General features: G+C 44.4%; 1 protein-coding gene across 2 annotated transcripts in view; it reads left to right on the top strand.

Annotated features, from left to right (window-relative positions):
• The first annotated feature begins 4,166 nt into the window (after window positions 1–4,166).
• efr3bb (EFR3 homolog Bb) overlaps window positions 4,167–21,861 on the top strand; it is a 34,754-nt gene continuing 17,059 nt past the window's right edge. The window contains exons 1-8 of one of the 2 annotated variants that reach the window (XM_084484164.1): window positions 4,167–4,287; window positions 4,720–4,860; window positions 13,508–13,584; window positions 14,875–15,002; window positions 15,220–15,370; window positions 17,082–17,203; window positions 18,035–18,184; window positions 20,791–20,910. In XM_084484164.1, coding sequence (XP_084340290.1) covers window positions 4,854–4,860; window positions 13,508–13,584; window positions 14,875–15,002; window positions 15,220–15,370; window positions 17,082–17,203; window positions 18,035–18,184; window positions 20,791–20,910 — 755 coding nt within the window. In that variant the 5' untranslated portion in view covers window positions 4,167–4,287; window positions 4,720–4,853. Of the gene's footprint in view, window positions 4,288–4,719; window positions 4,861–5,786; window positions 5,904–13,507; window positions 13,585–14,874; window positions 15,003–15,219; window positions 15,371–17,081; window positions 17,204–18,034; window positions 18,185–20,790; window positions 20,911–21,861 lie in introns of those variants that run through there. The other variant, XM_084484163.1, reaches the window with a different exon arrangement.

Raw genomic sequence — 21,861 nt, 5'->3', positions numbered from 1 at the left:
GCTGATGCCCTTCAATGACCCTTCAATGCTGTAGGTCTCAGCTCAGAAGATCAAAGTAGTCTGAGCAAGAAAAAAGGGGAGACATTTTCATAAGCCATAAGTCATGTTTAGCAATGTGGCCTAGCTTTGATGTAGCATATCTACAGAGGTACACTATACTGTATAGCATAGTAGTACATTTGCTAAATTAACAGCCTAAAAGACATGGCATTATGCAGCAGTTATTTATGTTTTTTGCAATTGACAACCTATGTAGCAGATTTCACAACGTATTACAGATAAGGTTTACGAAAAAGACCATTAAAGAGGAAAGAACATTAATGATGACCATACATGGAGTCCAATTTGAATGCTTTTGATGTTATTTTTTTTTTACCTTTTCTTATACCTATGGGGTGGATCTCAAGCCAAAATTCAACTCTATACATAAATCCTTTCCTCAACACTGGAATAAATAATAACATTGCATAGCGGTGAAAAGACAATTCCCTTTGTAGTGTTTATACATGTCAGTGTATCTGTGGGCTGATCCACGTGCCTACACAACAAGCCTTAGGGGGCTTTTGCTTACAACTGAGCGGGTTGTCAGGTCAACCCCTGAGCTGACTAATTCTCAGAGATAAACTTTCTGTCCTTCTGGCTGTATTAACGTTGACCTTTTAGCCCCCACCCCCCTGACACACACTCATGTACTCCACTGTCCCATGACTGCTTTCCCATGTCTTCAAAAGTGAATAAATGAAAAAAAAAAAAAAAACACGCAGGTTCCCACGTTTGACAAGCCATTGTGATTAGGAGAATAGCCGCTGGTCTTTGTTCTGCCTTGGCTAGTGAATGTACTTAGAGTATCTAAATAGTTGAATTAAGAGGTTGTTGATGACTCAAAATTCATGACAGACTTGCTGTTAGTTGTCTATTTGTTGCAGGGTATACTGATGACACTGCATGGCGGATGGCTAACTACAACTACCTAAACCTATTAGGTGTGACCAATATTCCCAACAGATGAGCAAGTCAGCTATTCTCAATGTCAATGTGTCCGTACACCATCAAAAAGTGACAGGATACATGGGGTCATCCAACTTGAATAATTTATGTTGCATAGAATAACATTAATTACAATAATTATCCTCACGCTGTAATACATTGTAGCTGCAAGAGACGAGAAACAACAACAAAAACAAACCTGCATTCTGTGCATCACGTGTCTCCACTGCTTATGTCCAAAGGCCAAATGCAATAGTGGATATCTATCTTGAAAAGTAACCTGTGCATAATCCACTTCTCCTGAATCCCCTTCAGGAAGAATAAGATACATATATTGTTGAGAGTTGTAGTTAACAACCTGTTGCAGTTGGGAGCAACTCATAAGGTCAAGTCAAGGGATTGCTACAAAGAAGAGCTTCAGGAGTGAGTGGTCCAAAGAGGATTACTTAGTCAGCAGCCACTGTCACTCCTGGTAACCCATCTCTCTCTCTCTCTCTCTCGCCAAAGCATTTGACAGACATAACAAAACAAAGAATAATTACAAATACATTTATGATCATTATTATTATTGATATTTCAATTTCATATATTTCAAAGTTCATAGTCAAAACTCTTTATCTCTCTTTCTCTCTCTAGCTCTCTCTCTATCCCTCTCTTTCTCTCTCTATCCCCTCTCTGTCTGTCTGTCTGTCTCTCTATATCTATATCTATATCTATATCTATATCTATAGCTATAGATATAAATTAACAACAATTAAGTGGCAATGATGATAATATATTGAAAGCCACTCATCTACAAATCTGTTTAATTTTAAGATGCTTCATGTCATCCATATAGTTCAGGACGAGTCACTTGGTTAGGTAGTGCAAATTACTGGAAGAGGAAAGGAAACTTGTAAGATATATTTACAGTGGTCCACAACAGCAATATACTCTCATTGGATACTATGTCTTTCTAATTGGCAAACAAGCCTTTTTTCCTTCGCTTTGAAAACCACTTAAAGGCCTACTCTTGAAGAGTAACCATGGTATGGAGATGCTTTTCAGTTTTCCATTTTGTATTCACTGTACATGGGTCGGGAGGGTGAGTGAACAAGATGATTGGCTTGACAGAACAGCATCAGCATGGACCTGTAGTCTCGGTGGACCTCAGCTAAGTCAAGCCCCTAAGTCTCCTTTTGCTAATTGTGTGCACAAACAGGCAAAGCACAAAGCCCTTATAAGACTGACCCTAATGAGCTCCCATCTGTCTATCCCACCTCTATCCCAAGGGGGCATGCAGAAATATGTACAGCCAGAAATAGTTGACCGTTTTAAGCATTGAGACAACTCATCTCGCAGATGACAAAATGTAATTTTTTCATTGTGTAAAAAAATATTATTTTAAATATCCTAGTAGTATTATTTTAAATATCCCACTTACAGGGGCCCTTTCTTACAGCACATACCCAACTTGGTCTCAAGGAAATAATTGAATACCTTTATTTTACAAGGCTATGGAAATCCACATTTAAGCTTCTATAGGTTACAGCATTTCTTAGCCTTTAGACCAAGATGAGCCACGGGCATGTGCAAGTCCTCTTATGGTTCACGCTAATTGTATTTAGACTGATCAGTAAGCGGCTGATTTCCAGCAGCATGCATGTCAAACCAGCCGAGGGTTCGTCCACACGGCTTACGTGCGCGCAAACACTCTACTTACGGTGTTTAGATCTTTTTGTGAAAGCCTAATGTGCATTGGCCTAATGTGCATTGGCCTAATGTGCATTGGCCTGGTGCAGTGTATGCGTAGTAGTAGAACCTTCTGCCAGAACAGAGAACGGATGCCACGTCATACTGGCAGGGGCCCTTGAACCTGGCAGCGCCTGTCGTGTGTCGGGTGAAGTGGCGACCAGTTAACAGGAAGATCCGTTCCAGTGTTGAGAATCAACTTGTTTACATGCAAATGGAGACCTGAGACAAATACAAAACCTTGATCAGATAATGAGCAGATAATCATCGTCCGCATCATTGTAGCCTACACCACAAACCGTTCTATAAAAATGGGAGAACTTTTTTGGCCCAGATGAATTTTCTATATTATTTAATATATGCTACTTTCATTAATGTACATACCAAATCAAAGTTTTCATTTATTAATTTATTCATGTTCTAGCTCCTAATAAATGATTATAAGAGGTCCACTATCAACCACTAGGTTTGAGCAAGGCAAAACCTAATTCATAATCAGTTACATCATGATGACTTAAAAGTGTTAACAGAGATGCAACTAGCTGAGAATACCATGTCACAAAGTATGACTCTTATTTTAGAGAAGCCAAACAAACAACAAGTTTGTTCCAACAAAAAGAATAATAATTATTGCAATTATTATAGCTATTATGATTGCTATTATTACTCAGATTAATCATAATGTTCCCAGTATTAGGAGGAGCAATAGTGGCCCTAGTAATAGCCTAGTTGAGGGCTAGTACTGCTATTGCTTAGGCCTTTATTATAACGATTAATATAAATAACTTGTGTTTGTGTACTCAGATCAAACAAAACACAGATTCACTTTAATCTAACACGTTTACTCTAAACACCCTTATATAACAAAGAAATAAAAATGAAAATAAAATAATACAGTAATAGTACTGTTCATGTAAATCGGGGTACTGTTGACAAAACAGCTAATTCAGCTGATCGGAGCTTTTCTCAGGCTTTTGTGTGGCAGTATTGTAATACCTACATTGGGGAATTAGGATGAAGCTGAGGGTACCGCTTCAAATAGAGGCTACATCCATGCTTCAACCTGCTTCAGGTACATCGCTCTTTGCTATGTAGGCCTATGGAAGTCACTGTATATAATTGAGTTGGCCTACATCCATATGCTGAAAAGAAAGGTATATATCATATGTAGCCTACATATAAAAAATTAAAATAAATGTATATAATCTATTTACTTCTTACTATTATATTGTCCATCCATCCATCTCCTTCACTTCACTTTTTACAAACACACTGGATTTGAGTTCCCGCAATAGATACAGCTTCTGCGCATTCATTTTTGTGAATCAGTGCGTGTGTGACGGTCGTGATGTGCATCACGCCTACTGTACGAGTAGGACCACATTTGTTTAGCAATGAAGGCAGCCCCCCCCCCCCCCAGACCATCATTATAATATTCCGCTAACAGCAAAACAGAAAGGTTAAAGTAGTGCTGTAGCTAACCGACTTCATATCCCGGATACTTTAACCCAACATAGACTTTCCGGGTGTCGCATACTGTTTAATTGTTTTAATTGCTCTCATTTCATGGTGAGTATAGTATGTGTCACTTGTCTGCCAGTGAACATTTAAGCCCGTTAACTTTAGCATGGTTAGCATTCTAGCTACTATGGATGGGGTAGTCTGGTTTGCCAGGATTAGGTTAGGCTGTTTAAAAGGTTTTATGTAACGAATACTTTGAACTGAATGTCAATAGAAATATACCGCTCACCTGTGTTTAGAATATGAAACTAGCACATCTACAGCAATGATTTTAAGGTTAGTCAACGAGAAGTGTCCCTGGGTGTGTTGACCGCCTTTAGGGAACGATAGTAGCTTCAGCAGCCTTTAAACTTTTATGTTTTTCCGCTATCTTAATACACCTGCTACTATTCTCGCTGTTGCGTGAGAGTGATTCAGTGCCCCGTTGAACGTTATCTTGGTACATGGTGTTGAACATAACCAATGTCGGATATTGCACAGGCCAAAGGATATCCTGCAGGTTTCCTTGTTTCGAGCGCCCGACGTGAAGGCTCAGTTCGGGGCATTGTTGCTCCATCGGTTCCCAGCCTCGCTGACTCTGGAAGAGCAACGCCGCCTTGTGCCCAACATCGAACATGACAGGTCAGCAAGAAATTTCTAAATAAAAAAATAAAAAAGTATTATTGCCATCAGAATGCACTGCAGATTGTCATGTGTGTGTAAACATCTATTATTTTGAACATGCTCCTTGGAGTTTAGCATCGATGAACAAATGTTTTCTCTTGTTTCTCAACGTTTTACATTACATCATGTCCTTGACTTGTCAATCAGCTATGTGGCTGAATAGTTAACAATCCCACTCATTCTCTCTCTCTCTCTCTCTCTCTCTCTCTCTCTCTCTCTCTCTCTCTCTCTCTCTCTCTCTCTCTCTCTCTCGTCTCTCTCTCTCTGAGATAGAGGGGGCGAGGGACTGGAACTTGGGTAGGGAGATCTATTGTGTTGGTGAGATGTTTATTAATGAGAGGGAGCGGCAGAAAGAACAGAGCTACTTAAAGGGACTAATCTCAGTGGTTGATCCAGTCATCATTGGTCAACAGAGGGGCATCGAAGAAGGGTTGCGACCTGTTGCCAAGCAAAATTTGTTTAGTAACTTTTTGCGTGTGTTTTTCGCGTGGCAAAAACTTTTCATCATTGGGAGTTTATTGTCTTGGGCATTTTTTTTCTGTGTGCGTGTATTTAAAGTGTTGCCTTGTAGCCTAAGAGACGGTAGAATACAACAGCGAGGACAGTTTGGGAGGAAACAGTTTAGTCAGTCGGTCAATGTTTGCAGCTCAGCAGTTTTTTTTGTTGTTGGCTGTTCTTCCTCATATAAAATGCGCTTTTTTTTCTCTTGAGTCAAGCCGTATTGATTTGTATGCTATTCAGCCAGGTCTCGCAGGTTTTCACTTGTTGTAGATTTGCTTACTTCATCATCGGTGTCAGTGAGGGTCCTGTTTCTAGTGTTGTGCAGGAGCTTTTCTGTGTGCTAGGCTTTCGGGTCTCTGGCTGTGTTGGGGGTGTGGTGTGACTGTGTGTGTGTGTGTGCGCGCGTGTGTTTGTCATGCCACTGCCTGTGCCTGAAGTCCCGGCCTCTCGGAGGCTGGCACTGGACTGTCGTACCATTCTGGACCATCGCGTTGGCAAAGGTGGGTGTGATGGCTGGTGTGTTAACCCCCTCGCTGCATTCCGGCCAAGGACTGGCTGTGCTCTTTGTTAAGCCCTAGGATCAGGAATACCGCGGATGTCTATTGAGTTTTCATATTATGTAAATGTATTTGTGGTATGTCATTTATTTGGCCTGATGTGAAGCTTCTCAAGGATGTGAAAAGTGATATCAGACTTGATTGTTATGGTTGTACACTACAGTGGACCTGAAAGGGCTTAATGGATTATTTATCATGATATGTGCTGACTTGATAATCTACCCTGCTCCATAATGCGCATTGGTAATGTTGCCAGTACTTGGGAGAGCTAAGTTTGGCCAAATTTGTGGTTGTCTTTAAATTGGCAAAGTGCAATATTCATAACAATCTACTACGGTGTACGGTGCAAAAAAAAAAAAAAGACAATTTTCTGTACTTTGTGAGTGCCATTGATAACCAAAACAATTAGGAGAATTTTAGCAAACCAAGACAAAGGTGCCGGGCCACAACTGGCCTTTAGTGGATGAGTGCAGGGATGGCCGGTACAATGCTGCAGTCAAGGGAATCATAATTAACACTGCATCAGCTCTCATGGTTTTGGCCCATTTAAATGAGTGTGATTGCCCAGAGAGGGCCAGTGCTTTTTCATGTTGATGAATTGCAACTGCTGACGAAAGTGATTTTGGTCATTAAAAAGGGTAGCTGGATGCTTGTGTGTGTAGAAATTAAATGAAGGGACAATTTTGGTTATTTTTAGATTATTTTGGACATTGAAGACATACTGATGTACAGTATTGACATACTGTATACATTTAATTAATATTGAGAAAAACATAAACGCTATCAGGCAGTGATGGGGAGGCAGAATATTTTGTAAAGTGTATCGTGACATCTTTGTTATGTTTTTTTTGAGAATTGAAGATGTCAGTGTTTTTAAGGATGATGCTGTATAGGGTTAGGGTTAAGCATAAGCAGTCGAAACACGTGATGCACAGAATATTACAGCTGGTTGTTTTTGGCATTTTGAAAGTTCTTTGCTGTTTTGCCTTTGCAATGATTTCAAGAGCTATAATGAGAGAGTGATAAGAGATTTTCTGCTTAGATTCACCTACGTCGTCCATTATTTATATGATTTTACAAAAATAAATTTCCATACATTTCAATCGGTAGAGAGCGAGAGAGAGGTAATTCTGCTCTCTCGCTCTCCCTTTTTCTCTCTGTCTCCCTCCATCAGCCGATGTGTAATCTGCAGTACCCTCTTGAGAAGCGCTGTTCCAGAAGGCAAATAGGAAAATCCAAGGTCACCATCACAGCCCGCTGCGCTATGACGTTTCTTCCTCATGTCCCTTGTGCGTGTGACTGTGTGAGTGAGTGTGTGTGTGTGCACATGTGAATGCGTCGGGGGGGGGGGGTTGGGGGGGGGAGCGTGTATAGCTCATTGCTTCAAGCTAGGCTCTGCACCAATCGCGCTCCACGGTGGCATTCTTGCTAGGTTTCTTGGTGCACGTGCAGGCAATTCCTCTCAGTGAGAGAGACGTATGCGTGTGTGAGCATTTTCTGTGTGTGTGCTGTCTGTGAGAGAGTGGCTGAAGCTGCGTTTGCAAAGGCTGCAGACTGTTCACTGTAGAGTCACTTGATCATCACGATCGATGTACGGTAAGAAGGAAGACAATCCCACACTTCTTTTTCTCTGCTCTTCTATTGTGTAGGTCTTTGTAAATAGGAATGTGTGTGTGTGTGTATGCCTGGGGGGTGGTGTAAGTAAACCAGCAAAGTCGTCACTGTTTATCTTGTTTTGCCACATTCTTTAAATTATAGTACTCTTATCTCATGCCTAGTAGACTGTGTTCTCTGATCCTACGGTGTTTCAACGTCGGCTTATTTTGACAAACTAGACTCTTGCCAGGGCACCGTGCCGGACGGATAGCGTGCAACGCCACTTTTGGACATGTTTATTTTCGGTAATAACATGAGGACCTCATCCAGGGTGGATTTATTGCGCTGTAAATGCCTGCGTTTGTTAACTTGTATGGAGTAGCTCATGTGTTGGAGCGGGCTGACGCTTGTGCGTGTGAAAGCAGTACAATGTGATGGAAAACTGGAATGTTGCTGTTGACCATGGGGTATTTGTTTACTCTGGCATTGTGATGACATCCAGAGCTTTACAATTCATTTTGATTTTCAGGAACGCAATCAGAACTCTAATATATTGTCATATTTACTTGTGTTTTGGTCGGTTCTCCTAAGAATGAATGGCTTTTCAAAATGTAATGTTGCAGAAATTTCAGTGCATACATATAACCCTAACCCTATTGTTAAGACATTGATGATCTCTATAATTGTGTGCTTTGCAGTAACCTAATCTGCTTTGAGCTCAAGACATTTGAGTTTATTTGCCCCAGAAGTAAGCTTGGTGATTGGGGGGGGGGGGGGGGGGTGCAGGGGGCACAACAAAGTTCTTCAGACAGCCATGTCTAAGCCCTTTGCATGCTCCACACCTCAGTTTGGGCACCAGGCGGTGTGTGTGTGTGTGTGCGTGCCTGTGTGTGTGCGTGTGTGTATGTGTGTGTGTGTGTGTGTGTGTGTGTGTGTGTGTGTGTGAGATTCATAGACACTCTGTCCGCTCTGTCCCCACACAATCCCAGAGGACTTTTGGTCAGATGGGATGTGTCTGTAGATCAGTGGTGGCGGGGGTAGTGTTAGACCAGCTTCCCGGCCGCCCACCAGGGATCAAATGCACTCTCTGAACCTGGCGTATAGATAGATTGAGGGCTGTGCCGTGCGTGGGTGCTGACTGGATTCACGACGTTCCCAGAGCCACAACAATGGGCGTCGTGACTGGGGAGAAGCGACCTTGCTGTTCAGATGGTGTAGAAGCTGTGTTTCAATTGAGCTATTTGAACCAAGTGTTCTCACTAACTGGCTTGGCTTGTCTGTTGATGATAGTGGGCTTTTAGCGCTCTATTCTTTTGGACTAAACTGTTGTTTAAATGCCAATTAACCTTTCTGTTACCTGTTCATTACTAATGACAAATGACACTCTGCTGATGCCTTAAAGACACAAGTAATATAATTATTGTATATCTATTTTATCTTTTGTATCTTATTCATGCAATATTTGTGTTTTATCTAGGTAATACAGAGATGCATTAGATGCATAAGCAATGCACTTGAGTTAACGCAACACTTTTGTGGCCATTTGTAGCACCATTTAATATTTGTTTTTTAATTAATGGTGTGTGTATGTGAATACTTTGTTTGAATTCTTAGTGTCTTCCCATGCAAAGCGTTTTGACTGGGGTCTGTCTTTCTGTCTCACTGATGTGGTTTTCTATCCATCACGCTATTTCTGACACTTTGGGACATCAGCTCCCCCCCTGCTCCTCCCTTCAGCATGCAAGCTTGCCTGCTCTGCTTGGACGTCCAAGCAAACACTTACCTTAACCTGCCCCTGTTAATTATAGTTTAAGCTATTGTGTGCAATCCTGGTGCTGAACTATGCTCTTGCGTCACTTCCACACACACAGGCCTGTGTGTGTGTGTGTGTGTGTGTGTGTGTGGTTGGTTGGTTGGTTAGCTGGCCGTGATTTAGGATATGCCCTCACGTATGCCTTTTTCAAAATAGCATAGTTGGTTGACGCTCCGACACCCTTGCTCTAACTCTCGCTCTCTCTCTCTCTCCCTGGTTTGCGACTCCAGCTGTGCTTGAGTGCGTCTAATCAGTCCCCGCTCCGTTATGTAATTAAAGCGTCTCTAAGACAACATTGAACGTTATTTTGCTGAGGTGTTTGTTATCATGTACCGCTGACCTCCAAACTGTGAACATGCTAAATGTTTGTGAGAATGAACAAGGACTCCCCCAAGGAATTGGTGACATAGTCTCTTTTTGTTTTCCTTTCTTTTAGATGCTGCCAGGCAGGCTTGTGTTAGATGTTGTCGAATGAGACCCAAGGAATTACTTCCCAAACTGTTAAATGAACTATCGGAATGACATCGAATTTGAATGACATTGAATATAACTTTTAATCACAATGGTTATTTACAGTAAATATACTGTATAGCTGATGCAATATGCAACATAAATCCATAGCCAAAGTAGACTAGGGTATTTGTGTGCGGGTTTAATCCCCTATTTCCTGAAAGGATTCTCATGAGATGTTGATCTTCTGCTGTCCTGTGGTCTGATAAATATATATATCTATTTATATATACATTTTAAGTGGGCCATCATCCTAAGCTGATATGTGGGAAAGCAAAGGAACGCATACTCACACAAACACTATGCTTGTTTGTGAATGGGTCGTGTGTGTTTTCCAGGTTCCCTGCATTGGCTTGTCAATACTGCTTTGATTATCGGTAGCTTCCCTGTTGTCCTTTGACATTCCACTTCTCTGTGCCGCTCGCCGCTCTTCCTCTTTCCTGTTATTCAGTCGGGTCGACCATCTCTAGCATGGAGTACTTGGGCTCAGGTGAGGAATGGAAGGGCTGAAGCCCCTTAATTAAAGGTCAGTGCTACAGTGTTTGCTAAAAATGGAAATATGGTTTCCCTTCCATTCCAGAGCGCAGTTTGCTAAAAATAATCTTTTCAAAAGTCGTTATTTGCAGATAGGTCAAATAATTAACCTTTTAGCTGCATGTTGTCATTGTCAGCCATGCTGAAAACAGCAATTGTAAGGTCTGAGCATCTTACTGATTGGTTGATAGGTGTGTATGTCGTCATTGTCAGCCATGCTAAAAATGGTGATTGTAAGGTCTGAACATCTGAACTGATTTGTGTGTGTGTGTGTGTGTGTGTGTGTGTGTGTGTGTGTGTGTGTGTGTGTGTGTGTGTGTGTGTGTGTGTGTGTGTGTGTGTGTGTGTGTGTGTGTGTGTGTGTGTGTGTGTGTGCAGCTGCCGTGCAGGTCTGATTCATTCAATCACCAAACAGCCATGTTTGTACAGAAATAAAGTGTTTATATACCCTATTGCCTTCCAAGGAGTCGGGAGGGATTAATGTTAGTCGACAGGAGTAATGGTGGTGCTGTTTACAATGTTGTATGATGTTCTTAAATAATCTTGCAACGCAGCAACCACAACATACTTGAACCAACAACACAGAGCCAGCATCGTCTCTCTCTCTGTATTGTGTTGATTACAGTTTTCCTATTGGCTAAGGTCAGAGCCAGATGTCCCTTAAAAAGATGGCAACTGACACTTGCTTTGCACAATTTCTTCAAGATCCCAGATAAACGCCTTTGACCTTCTTACATTGGCAGAAAGGAATTCGGTGGAGTTGCCATTTATAGCCATGTGTAAGAAAAAACAAACCAAAATACCATTGACAATCAGTCGCATTGTCAATGGTATTTGGATAAATGGTTACCCATAAAAAACCAACCACCCATACCATTCAGGGGAGGCATGTGTGGTCTATTGAAAAGTAAAAATGTGTTGATAAATACTCAACAGAATACTCAATAACTCTGTCCAACAATCTCCATCATTGATGCAATCAACACATCATTCACTCTACTGTCGCATAAGTCAACTCAACATTGAATATTTGTAATCCTCAACTTGGACATCTCTGTGGAAGAAGTATAACCAATTTCATTCTTGTCATTATATTTGGTTTACGATCTAGGTTGAGTACTCACTACTAGTGCTAGCACTACAAGTCCACCTTGTGAACTAACTAAGTTGATCTGATATTCCTGTACATTTCCGGGCTGAAATATTGGAGGATATATCTAGATCGGATCTAGACCTGAAGGATTAAAAGTCTGCATTTGGTGGCTCCTCGAGCCGTTCCAATGGGTGTACATGGTGTTGCGTTGGAATTTTCCTTTGCCCTACTGAACTAGCATCACTCAGGCACTAACCCAGCACACTGTCGGCCCTGGGCTGCCTACACAAAGGCTAATAATGGCATGGATTAATTTACAAAAGTGCCTGTTGTTGCGCACTGTTCATTAATTTCAATACTTTATTGCTTGCATGTGGGTTTAACTCTGCTGCTAATGTGCTGTCACAGAACTGTTGGTTTTTAGCAAGCAATAATAAGGTGGTAAGAAGCAACATTTGCTTTAGTTTGTGTGTATGTTTTGTATATGACTGTGCACGTATAAAGATGTACTGGCTTCACCGTGTGTGTGTGTGTGTTGACGTATTGGCCGAGGGCCAAGTAGATTTGCTGTGTGCCGGTGGAGAAAGGACGCAGTATCCAACGTTAATCCGTGACTCACTTGGTGAGCACCACCACCTGCCTACCCACCCCCATCCCCATCCCCACCATCAACCCCCAACACTATCACTTCTTACTCCTTCCTTTTAGCTCTTTATCCATCCTTCTGTCACTCCTTTCTTAAGGCCTCGTCCCTTCTTTTTCTTCTTCTTCTTCTTTCCCACCGGGTATCCATCAGTGTGGTCAGTCATTTATCTCTGTCACCTATAGCCAGGCTGTGGGCCAACAATGCCAGGAAGAGAGAGTGAGAGAGGAGTGTGGAGGAGGTGTTGGGCAGACACAGCCCATATTCCTGTTTGAAGTGATAGATAAGGGGGCCGAGGTAAGGCTATGAATAGATCCAAAGTGAAGAAAAAACCCACAGCACTGGTCAGACTCCTGCTGTCGGGAGTAAAGTCTGGGCATGACTTAAAGTCGGACAGACGCCTTTTAAAATGCCATCACTCTTTCCCTCACTCCCCCCCCCCCCCCCCCCCCCCCCCACACACACACACACAGTGTCTTCTGGGCCTCTTTCGTATCTGATTGCTGGATGATGTGTCTCCAGTAGGAGGCTCTGCCTGCATTGTCTGTCTGCCTCCTCCACTACCAAGGTGAAGGTTACTGATAAGACTGCAGGAAGAAGGAGACAGCCTTCCCAAAGGATTCACTAAATAAACATCGGAAAGACGGAAGCCTTTTGGTGTTTTTTCAGGGTTGTTGCTCAAATTCAAAACTGTGTCTATGTCGAATATTTTTGTAACCCAAATGCAGTCCAGGAAAAATCAGTATGTATTGTGGTCGGCTCTTATAAAAACGTATATGCGGACTGGGGCTGCTGGTGAGTGTGTGTTTCTAAAAGGGTTCACAATGGTGTAATATTTTAGTAGGTTATTCCGTTCACTAGCTTCCTTTTTGTCCCAGAGGCTCCTTATGACTCACCACTGCTGAAATCCCCGGACCAATCACATTCCAGCTGCCATTGGCAGCCTAGTTAGCTGTCTCCTTGCTGCAAAGTCAGAAAATTCACAGTGTGTGTCTCTATTCTTCAAACACTTCTGTGGTTCCCACAAATATGTGTTAGTGTATCTGTTTGGGGAATGTCTGCAGGGGGGGTTCACACACGTGTGTGTGTGTGTGTGTGCGTGTGCGTGTGCGTGTGCGCGTGCTAAACTCTTAGCACGGTTAAGTAAAGTTGATGATAAAGTTGTGCAAGACCGTGCCAACACAACACTCAGCATGTGCTTGAGCTTTTGCTTACTACAATAATGCATCTGTCAAGCCCAATTTGTTATCCATCGAATGGGCGTTTTTTTAACCGGGCAGGCCAAGAATGTGTTGGGGTGTCTTATATCAAAGCACATCTCAGTGACGCCATGGTATCCTGTCCTTTGTCTCCTACAGGGGTGTGCGGTTGTTGTGGTGCCCTGAGGCCTCGCTACAAGAGGCTGGTGGACAACATCTTTCCAGAGGACCCCGAGGTAAAAGATACCGAAGCTGCTCCACATCATGGCTGTGTTTAATGGTTAACCTGCCACCATTTATTCTTTGTTTTCTGGTTTAGATGGTTTATCAAATGTCACAGCAAAAACCCATCACGTAAGAGCAGACCCCAAAGCATGTCTAAAATGGCCTTGCTTTGTCTGAAAAGTATTATTATTCAAACCTATTTTGGATGCTTTTTGTTATTTACTTGTTTGTTTAAAAATGTTGTTTTTAATATTAATCTAACGAGTCTTCTAATCAGTTAATCCTAAATAGTTTAGCAGTAAACATGGAAATAATGCTTTGCTATATTTTCCATCAAGTAGAGAATAACCACTAATTCACTACAAAAACCATAACTGCAAGGCCATCCTCAACAAACTATTTTGCAATTAGTTGGTCCAGGCTAAATGATTGTATGCCACATTATTAAGTGATGATATAAATCATTCAATCCAAAAGGAATTCTCAAAATACTATGGTCTTGTTTTCCACCTTTATTCTTTAGTTACAAATATTACACTGGAATCATGTAAAGTATAGTAGATATCACAACCAGTTTTCTAGGAAATGAAGTTAAATTGTCATTAGTTAGTCACAGTCTTTAATTGGCTAAAATTACTTAGATTCTAAATTTTTGAGTCTAAATAAATGTTACCAACCAGGTACATTTCTGCGCTGTTGACATGAAAAAGGCAGCATTGTGACGATTCTAGTTTTGCCAGTGTTTACCAGTCCTAGAGGGAGGACGCCTGTTTGTGGAAGAGTAGGTGGTGATTAGTTGAGATATGTGTTCCTCCTGTACCCATAGTTAAACCTTCTGTGTAAGAGAAAGGCCCCACTTTATCTGTCGGCTCTGTTGACATTGCAGTTTGGCCCATGAACACTCTGATGCAGATGTTCACACTCCAAAAAACAAAATTCTAATTTGAGCACTAAGCTCCCGACAAGCAGAGTCTAACTAACATAATCCCACCGGCGGTGGAGGAATAGAGCCATTTGAACACACACAGCACGCATGAGCTCAGTCAAGGTCCAGTTATGATAACCGTCAATGTTAAGTTGAGGTGTTCAAGGCAACAGACTAGGGATTTATATTGTGCTTGATAAAAATACTAAATATTGATATTGTATGTTGTATTCAGAAGCAAACACAACACCTTTTACTTTTCCATTTCCGTCCCTTCTCAACTGTTCCTGTCAACCACTCCTATCTTTTTTGTGTGTCTCTCTCCCCTCTCAAACGTCAATTTATCGTTTCATTTTTTCTGGTTGCTCCCTTCCAGGATGGGCTAGTGAAGGCCAACATGGAGAAGCTGACGTTCTACGCCCTGTCAGCTCCGGAGAAGCTGGACCGTATCGGGGCCTACCTGTCTGAGAGGCTGTCCAGGGATGTGGCTCGCCACAGATACGGGTCAGTCTGGAATCTGAACACTTGCATAATTCAAACTCTCTGAGATTCGGGCTTCGAACTCGGTGTGCTTAAAAAAAACCGCTGCACGAACGCTCAACCTATTCTATTTGATTCAGTTCAAATGCTGCAGAATGGGTCGACATCTCTCCTCCGAGTGATGTCGACCCATTCTTCCGTGAATACGTTCAGTGAATAAGCCCCGCCCTCCCCTGGTCAGCTACGTGTGCATAGCGATGGAGGCCCTGGACCAGCTGCTGATGGCCTGCCACTGCCAGAGCATCAACCTCTTCGTGGAGAGCTTCCTCAAGATGGTGCGCAAGCTGCTTGAGTCGGACAAACCCAACCTCCAGATCCTCGGCACCAACTCGGTGAGTCACCCTGTCCGGGGCGTCTGCGACTGCCCATCTGCAGCTCCACGACCACTCCTTTAAGAGGAGCGACGAGGAGGTCCACCGCTGTTCCCAGGTTCCAGTGGGAGTCACCCCAGGGGTCACCGAACACATACGCGATGTGACCGAGGTTGAGAGTCGGGGTTTAGAGTGTGGACAAGATGTACAATGCGAAGCGACAGACCTGTGTAATGCGTATGCACACACGTAGCTCAACATCGGCCAGTGGCGGTCCAAACATTGTCAAGATAAATCAAGTCTGATATAATGAGGCTGGGTTGTTTAGCTCTTCTCACGGGGTACAATGTTGGGGCGTGAACACGAAATGATGGAGCTGACATACTTTCTGTGTGAAATGGGGTAGAGGATAAAAGAGGGCTGGAGAGGGCTGAAAGAAAGAGTAGCCATTCCTCTGAAGTGAGTGAGGGAGTTGGTTGGTTGGTGAAGAAGGACTGGGGGACATAGCAGTCAGATTAGGAGCAGACCAAACGGGTGACACTCCCCTGTCACCTACACGATGGAGCAGATATGGGACTTTCTGGCACGCCCACAGATTAATCTTTCCACCATCAGCCTCGCTTTAATACTACTTGGGTATTAAGGGCACATATCTTTGTTGATATACACACTCTGCTTCCAGTGCTGCAACATGGATTATATATGGCAGGTATTAAGCTTGTTTCTTTATAAATATGATCGTAATAATAATTAAAATAACACACACACACACACACACACACACACACACACACACACACACACACACACACACACACACACACACACACACACACACACACACACACACAGTGGGGTGAGGATGGCCGTGTGTCAGACTGAGGTGGGAAGTGGTGAATTAGAGGATTTATCCCTGCAGGGACTCTAACTTGACCCTCACCTCCTACGCTTGGTATCATTGACCTAAATAAAATAAAATAAACATCATACAAGAGACGCTTCCAAACAGTCTGTTTCTATCCAACGGATAGCTTTACGGTTCCTTTAATGCATGGTAACTCTGCGGTGTTGCCTCTTTGGGGGGGGGGGGGGTTCTATATTCACCATTTACCCGCGGCTTTTAATAAATCATCGTTCCAGTTTATTTTTAGTTATAGACTATCTCTGTCCTGTGTCCAATTAACACACCACAATCATTTATTCATCGGTCGGCGTTTGGAAGCTAAATGTCGAGCTGGAAAGGTGACATTTAATGTCCCAGTGGGGGGGGTTCCCTGCCCTTGCTACAGCCTATGTGTTCATGCCCCCCACGAACACTCATTATCACTGCAGAGTAGGGGGGACTTCTGAGTACAACTCGTCGACCCTTCTGTTTAAATGGCTGATATAGATCTCTATGGCCTGTTCTGGTTTTCTTCCCTCCGCAGTAATAGGCCAGGACAGTGTCCCCTGTCTGGCCTTGTAGGCCTTTCCTCTGCCAGATTCAATATTGAAATAATGCTTTCGTCTGTGTTGTTTTTATATGTTGTTTACAGCGTTTTTTTGATTCGATTGGGTACTTTATCTTCGGCTGCCCCTGTCTTGGCCAGGTCTCTCTTGTAAAAGATGGTGATGATGTAAATGTTTAGTGTTTATTGACTAACCTGGTAAGATAAAGGTTAACAACATCAACAATAACGAGCTCTACCACTTATTTTTCTTATGCATCACCCCCCCCACCTCCTTCTCAAAGTTTGTGAAGTTCGCCAACATAGAGGAGGACACGCCATCGTACCATCGCAGCTACGACTTCTTTGTCTCGCGCTTCAGTGAGATGTGCCACTCCAGCTACGAGGACCCCGACATCCGCACCAAGTGAGTCAACCCGGCTCGCTGTGTTCTGGTTGGTTTTCTGAGTTTTGGGGACTATCTGATAATAAGTCACAGACTGCTTTGAATGGTTTTCGGGAGGGAATTCATTCCTTCCGTTCATTTCCCTCTTCCACGATTCGGCTTTTGAATGTCTGGAGCTATTTTTGCACACATTTTTTCACTCTGTTCAAACAGGACTTTTAATTGGAAAGGACATTCTGTTATATTTAATGGGAGCTCTGCATGGAAAAAAATGGCCTGACGAAGTCCTAACATCTGGGTGGTGGTGTCCCAACATCTGGGTTGGTGTATCCTGGCTTGATCGGTGTCTTAACATCTGGGTGGGGGTATCCTGGCCTGACCGGTGTCCCAACACCTGGGTCCGGGGGTCCTTGACTGGCCGGTGTCCTAACATCTGGGTGGAGGTGTCCTGGTCTGACCGGTGTCCTAACATCTGGGTGGAGGTGTCCTGGTCTGACCGGTGTCCTAACATCTGGGTGGAGGTGTCCTGGTCTGACCGGTGTCCTAACACCTGGGTGGAGGTGTCCTGGTCTGACCGGTGTCCTAACATCTGGGTGGAGGTGTCCTGGTCTGACCGGTGTCCTAACATCTGGGTGGAGGTGTCCTGGTCTGACCGGTGTCCTAACATCTGGGTGGAGGTGTCCTGGTCTGACCGGTGTCCTAACACCTGGGTGGAGGTGTCCTGGTCTGACCGGTGTCCTAACATCTGGGTGGAGGTGTCCTGGTCTGACCGGTGTCCTAACATCTGGGTGGAGGTGTCCTGGTCTGACCGGTGTCCTAACACCTGGGTCCGGGTGTGTGTCTCTCCTCTAGGATCCGCATGGCGGGTATCAAGGGTCTGCAGGGCGTGGTCCGGAAGACGGTGAACGACGAGCTCCAGGCCAACATCTGGGACCCCCAGCACATGGACAAGATCGTCCCCTCGCTGCTCTTCAACCTGCAGAGTGGGGAGGGCATGGAGAGGTGAGCGCTTGGCCCATATTTTCTGTGTTGTAACAGCATGATTAGGCCATGGAAGGATTCATGAAACCATCTTTGGGAGACTTAATCACAAGGAATAAAATATTCTTCCACGGCGCTTTGAGCATATTGTTTTTGCGTTGTCAAGGAAACTTGAAAGTTGCATTTGACCATTATTGTTCATGTTGGCAGTGAGGTCCTGTTTTTGATCATGCACAGTACACCCCGTGGAACATTGATGCCCAGACAGGATCACGTATTTAAAAATGCTGTGGTATGATGTGCAGTGACCCTCGCTCACTCCGTTTCCAGTGTTCTCGATGAAACCAGACCACTAGTTCCCTGGAGGTGGGAGGGGCTGAGAAAGGGTCAATATTACCACCTGATAAATGGAGCATGATGACCACTTTCCCCCCCCTGCACCTCAGTGTCAGGCAGCAACACATCACCATTCATGGTACCCGGTGTGTTCGGTCGGGCCATGTATGTCATGTGGTCAGCCAGCCAACAGACACCTATGCCATTCAACATCACTGTCAGCGTTGAGTGATCGTGCTGACAGATCTGCGCCCCTCCAGGTCATTTGCATGGACGCTGGCACACACGGACACACTCGACAGCTTCCAAGGACGTGGTGTGAGTTGGATACTGAGCAGGAACAAAGGGAGGAGACACACGAATGGATAGGGAACAGAGGAGGGAGAATTGATGGAAGTAGTAAAGTGGATGCCACGGCAATGGAAACGGAGAGAGAAATAGAGAGATGGGTTTGCAGAATGTATCACGGGCATGGACTGGTGGGCAAGATTTCACCTGCTGCCGTCACATTGACGTCAGCACAGGATGGAGGAACAGAGGGGAAAGGAGACAGGGGAAGAACTGAGAGGGACAGAGTCCTCACAGACTCTTTAGAGGACTAATTCAAATTATGTCTTGATGGACAGATGGATGCCAGATCCAGCCACAGTCAGATCCAGCCACAGTCAGACTCAGACTGCAGGAGAGAGAGAGAGAGAGAGAGAGAGAGAGAGAGAGAGAGAGAGAGAGAGAGAGAGAGAGAGAGAGAGAGAGAGAGAGAGAGAGAGAGAGAGAGAGAGAGAGAGAGAGAGAGAGAGAGAGAGAGAGAGAGAGAGAGAGAGAGAGAGAGAGAGAGAGAGAGAGAGAGAGAATTCTGCCATCTGGGGCTTCAGTTTCCACAAACCAAGGCTTGGCATCCTCCATATCTTTCAACATCTCTCTTCGTTCAAGTCTGCCCAATCAATACCGTCGACTGAGAGCATAAAGATCAGTACCCTGCCCAATTCAATTCCCGGACGGTCTGTGGCAGGTTACAGATTTTTATATACATTAAAGATCTCTCGGAAAAAAACGAGTTTGGACTTTGTCAAAACGAACAACTTAATCTCTTTTGGTGTGTATTCAGAACGCCATTCCCTGAAATGTTAAAATGATCCTATTCACTTGATTAACTTCCAAAGGCCGTTTATTTTCCTGGCAGCTCTCCGTCTACCAGACGTTGGCTCGGCAGAAGCCCCGGGCTGCAAATGGCTCGCCACCCACCCGGGGGCACATCAGGATCCCCAAGCTTAGTGCGAGAGTGTGGGTGTGGGACGCCCTAATGATGTCGCTTAGCGCCCAAGGTGTTTTCACAGTGAATTCTGTAACGCCTCGAGTCAACAAGACCTGCGAGGCAAAGCCCACGAGCTGCTGGGGGAAGTTACGCAACACAAATTACCTTAAACGATCGTTTTCAAGAAAGTGTGTGAGATATTTATGAGACTATTTTCCCTATTGTTTTTGAGTATAGTTTTGAAAAAGAAAAAGCCCCTCACTGCTGAAGGTGACTTATGGAAAAAGCAATGCCAAGCCAGGAAGCCACATGGCCTTTTCCATCAGCAATAAGTGGGTGTTCTGCTGTTTAATAAATGATGTGGGCATACAACGGCCACCCGAGGCCAGGCCCGGCTGAGCTGGAGCAGGGCCGGTGACGTTAACAATGCATGAGTTCAAAGCCTGGCTGTGTGTGTGTTTGTGTGTGTGTGTGCGCACATTTAAAGACGTGCGTGTATAAACACAAGCGTGCATTGATCGCTATTCGTCGTTTGGCTAATCACAGTTCCAGCATCTACAACAAAAAGTACATTACATTTTATACAAAGAAAAAAAAAAAGAGAATGCAGCAAACACGCCCAGCAGCACACACTGCAGTGGCTGCAGTCCCCCCGCTTCAGTTAGAAATACGAGCTCCTGCGATGGAGTCGTCACTCCAGGCAGTGACACAGCGACCCGGTGGGTGGCACGGACAAAAAAGACCCAGTGAGGGGAAATGCTGGTCGTATTGAGTCATTGATCTAACCTCGCTCCCCCCCCCCACCCTCGCTCTCCCTTCCCTTTCTCTAATCCCCCACTTTCGGCTGTTTTTCACTCTTCATTCTCTTTCTCCTCGCCACTCGATCACCCGTCACTCCTCCCTTCCCACTCCCTTCTTCCTGACTCCCATCACGCACTTATTGACTACCCCCCCCACCTCTGCCTCCTACCCTCACTCACTCCTCTCCTCCTCCTCCTCCTCCTCCTCCTCCTGCCCCCTCCTTCCCTCCTCCTCCCAGCCGCTCGCCATCAGAGAAGGAGAAGGAGAGCCCGGTGGAGCTGACGGAGCGCTGCTTCAGGGAGCTGCTGGGGCGCGCTGCCTACGGCAACATCAAGAACGCCGTCACGCCCGTCCTCATGTAAGACAGCCCTTTTGATTTTTGAAACATAGACATGATCGTTATTTTTATTTTTCTTCTTATTTCAATGTTTTTCTGTCGTGTTTTTACCTGGGACCTATCCTACTGGTACTTTCTGCCTCATGTGCGTGGAGCTTGCTGATTTCCAGTGGGCTCTCACCAGCAATCAGTGGTGGTTTTCAGCTGATGGGAGGACGACCGCGGCTCTATAATTGCCCCGCTTCATGCTTGCGTTCCCTGGTTCATCGCATCCTGTGATCTAGCTGTCTCCAGTGTCCTCCTCGCTGTTTTTTGTTTGTGGCGCCATGTGTTTGTTTCTTCCTCGTGTGTGTGTGTGTGTCTTCTTCTTCTGTTGTGCCACTTCTTCTTCTGTTGTGCCATCTGTGTCTCTCCCGTTTCCCCCTCGCTCGTCTCCTCGCTGTTAGGTTTGTTCAACCTTGTACTTTCTTCCAGCCCCACTGGGACTCTGCCTCTCTCCTGCCTTTAGCGCCGCATGTACTCTCTCCCCTGTCCCCTGGTCCCTATTGATGACGACTGGCCCTGCATGTCACTGTTAACATGACACTGAGGGATATCCAAAATGGTGCACCCGCTGGCAAAACGACTTTATAACTCCTGCACGGCACGTCTGCTTATGTCTGGGTTATACTCTGGTTTGGAGTGTGTGTCCATCTGTGCCATGCTATTTGCCCTTGTGTTCTATTTTTGGTCCTATTATTTAATTTTTTTAATCTCCCATCTGTCTGTTACACCTTTTATCTTAAACTGGCCCGGTCTTTCTGCATCGTTCTCTATCTGTGTGTGTATGTGTGTGTGTGTGTGTGTGTCTGAATGATTTGAGGAAATATGAATTATGTGGATCCTGTGATCACAGACATTGATAGGTTGAGTCATGACTCACCGGAGACATTGTGTTTTGAATACGAGGCCTCCAAATGAACTACGAAGGAA

Source organism: Micromesistius poutassou, assembly GCF_964030765.1.
Source record: "Micromesistius poutassou genome assembly, chromosome: 19".
In the NCBI taxonomy this organism is placed as follows: domain Eukaryota; kingdom Metazoa; phylum Chordata; class Actinopteri; order Gadiformes; family Gadidae; genus Micromesistius; species Micromesistius poutassou.
The sequence above is the reverse complement of the archived record's forward strand: the minus strand, read 5'-3'. Positions and strand labels throughout refer to the sequence as shown.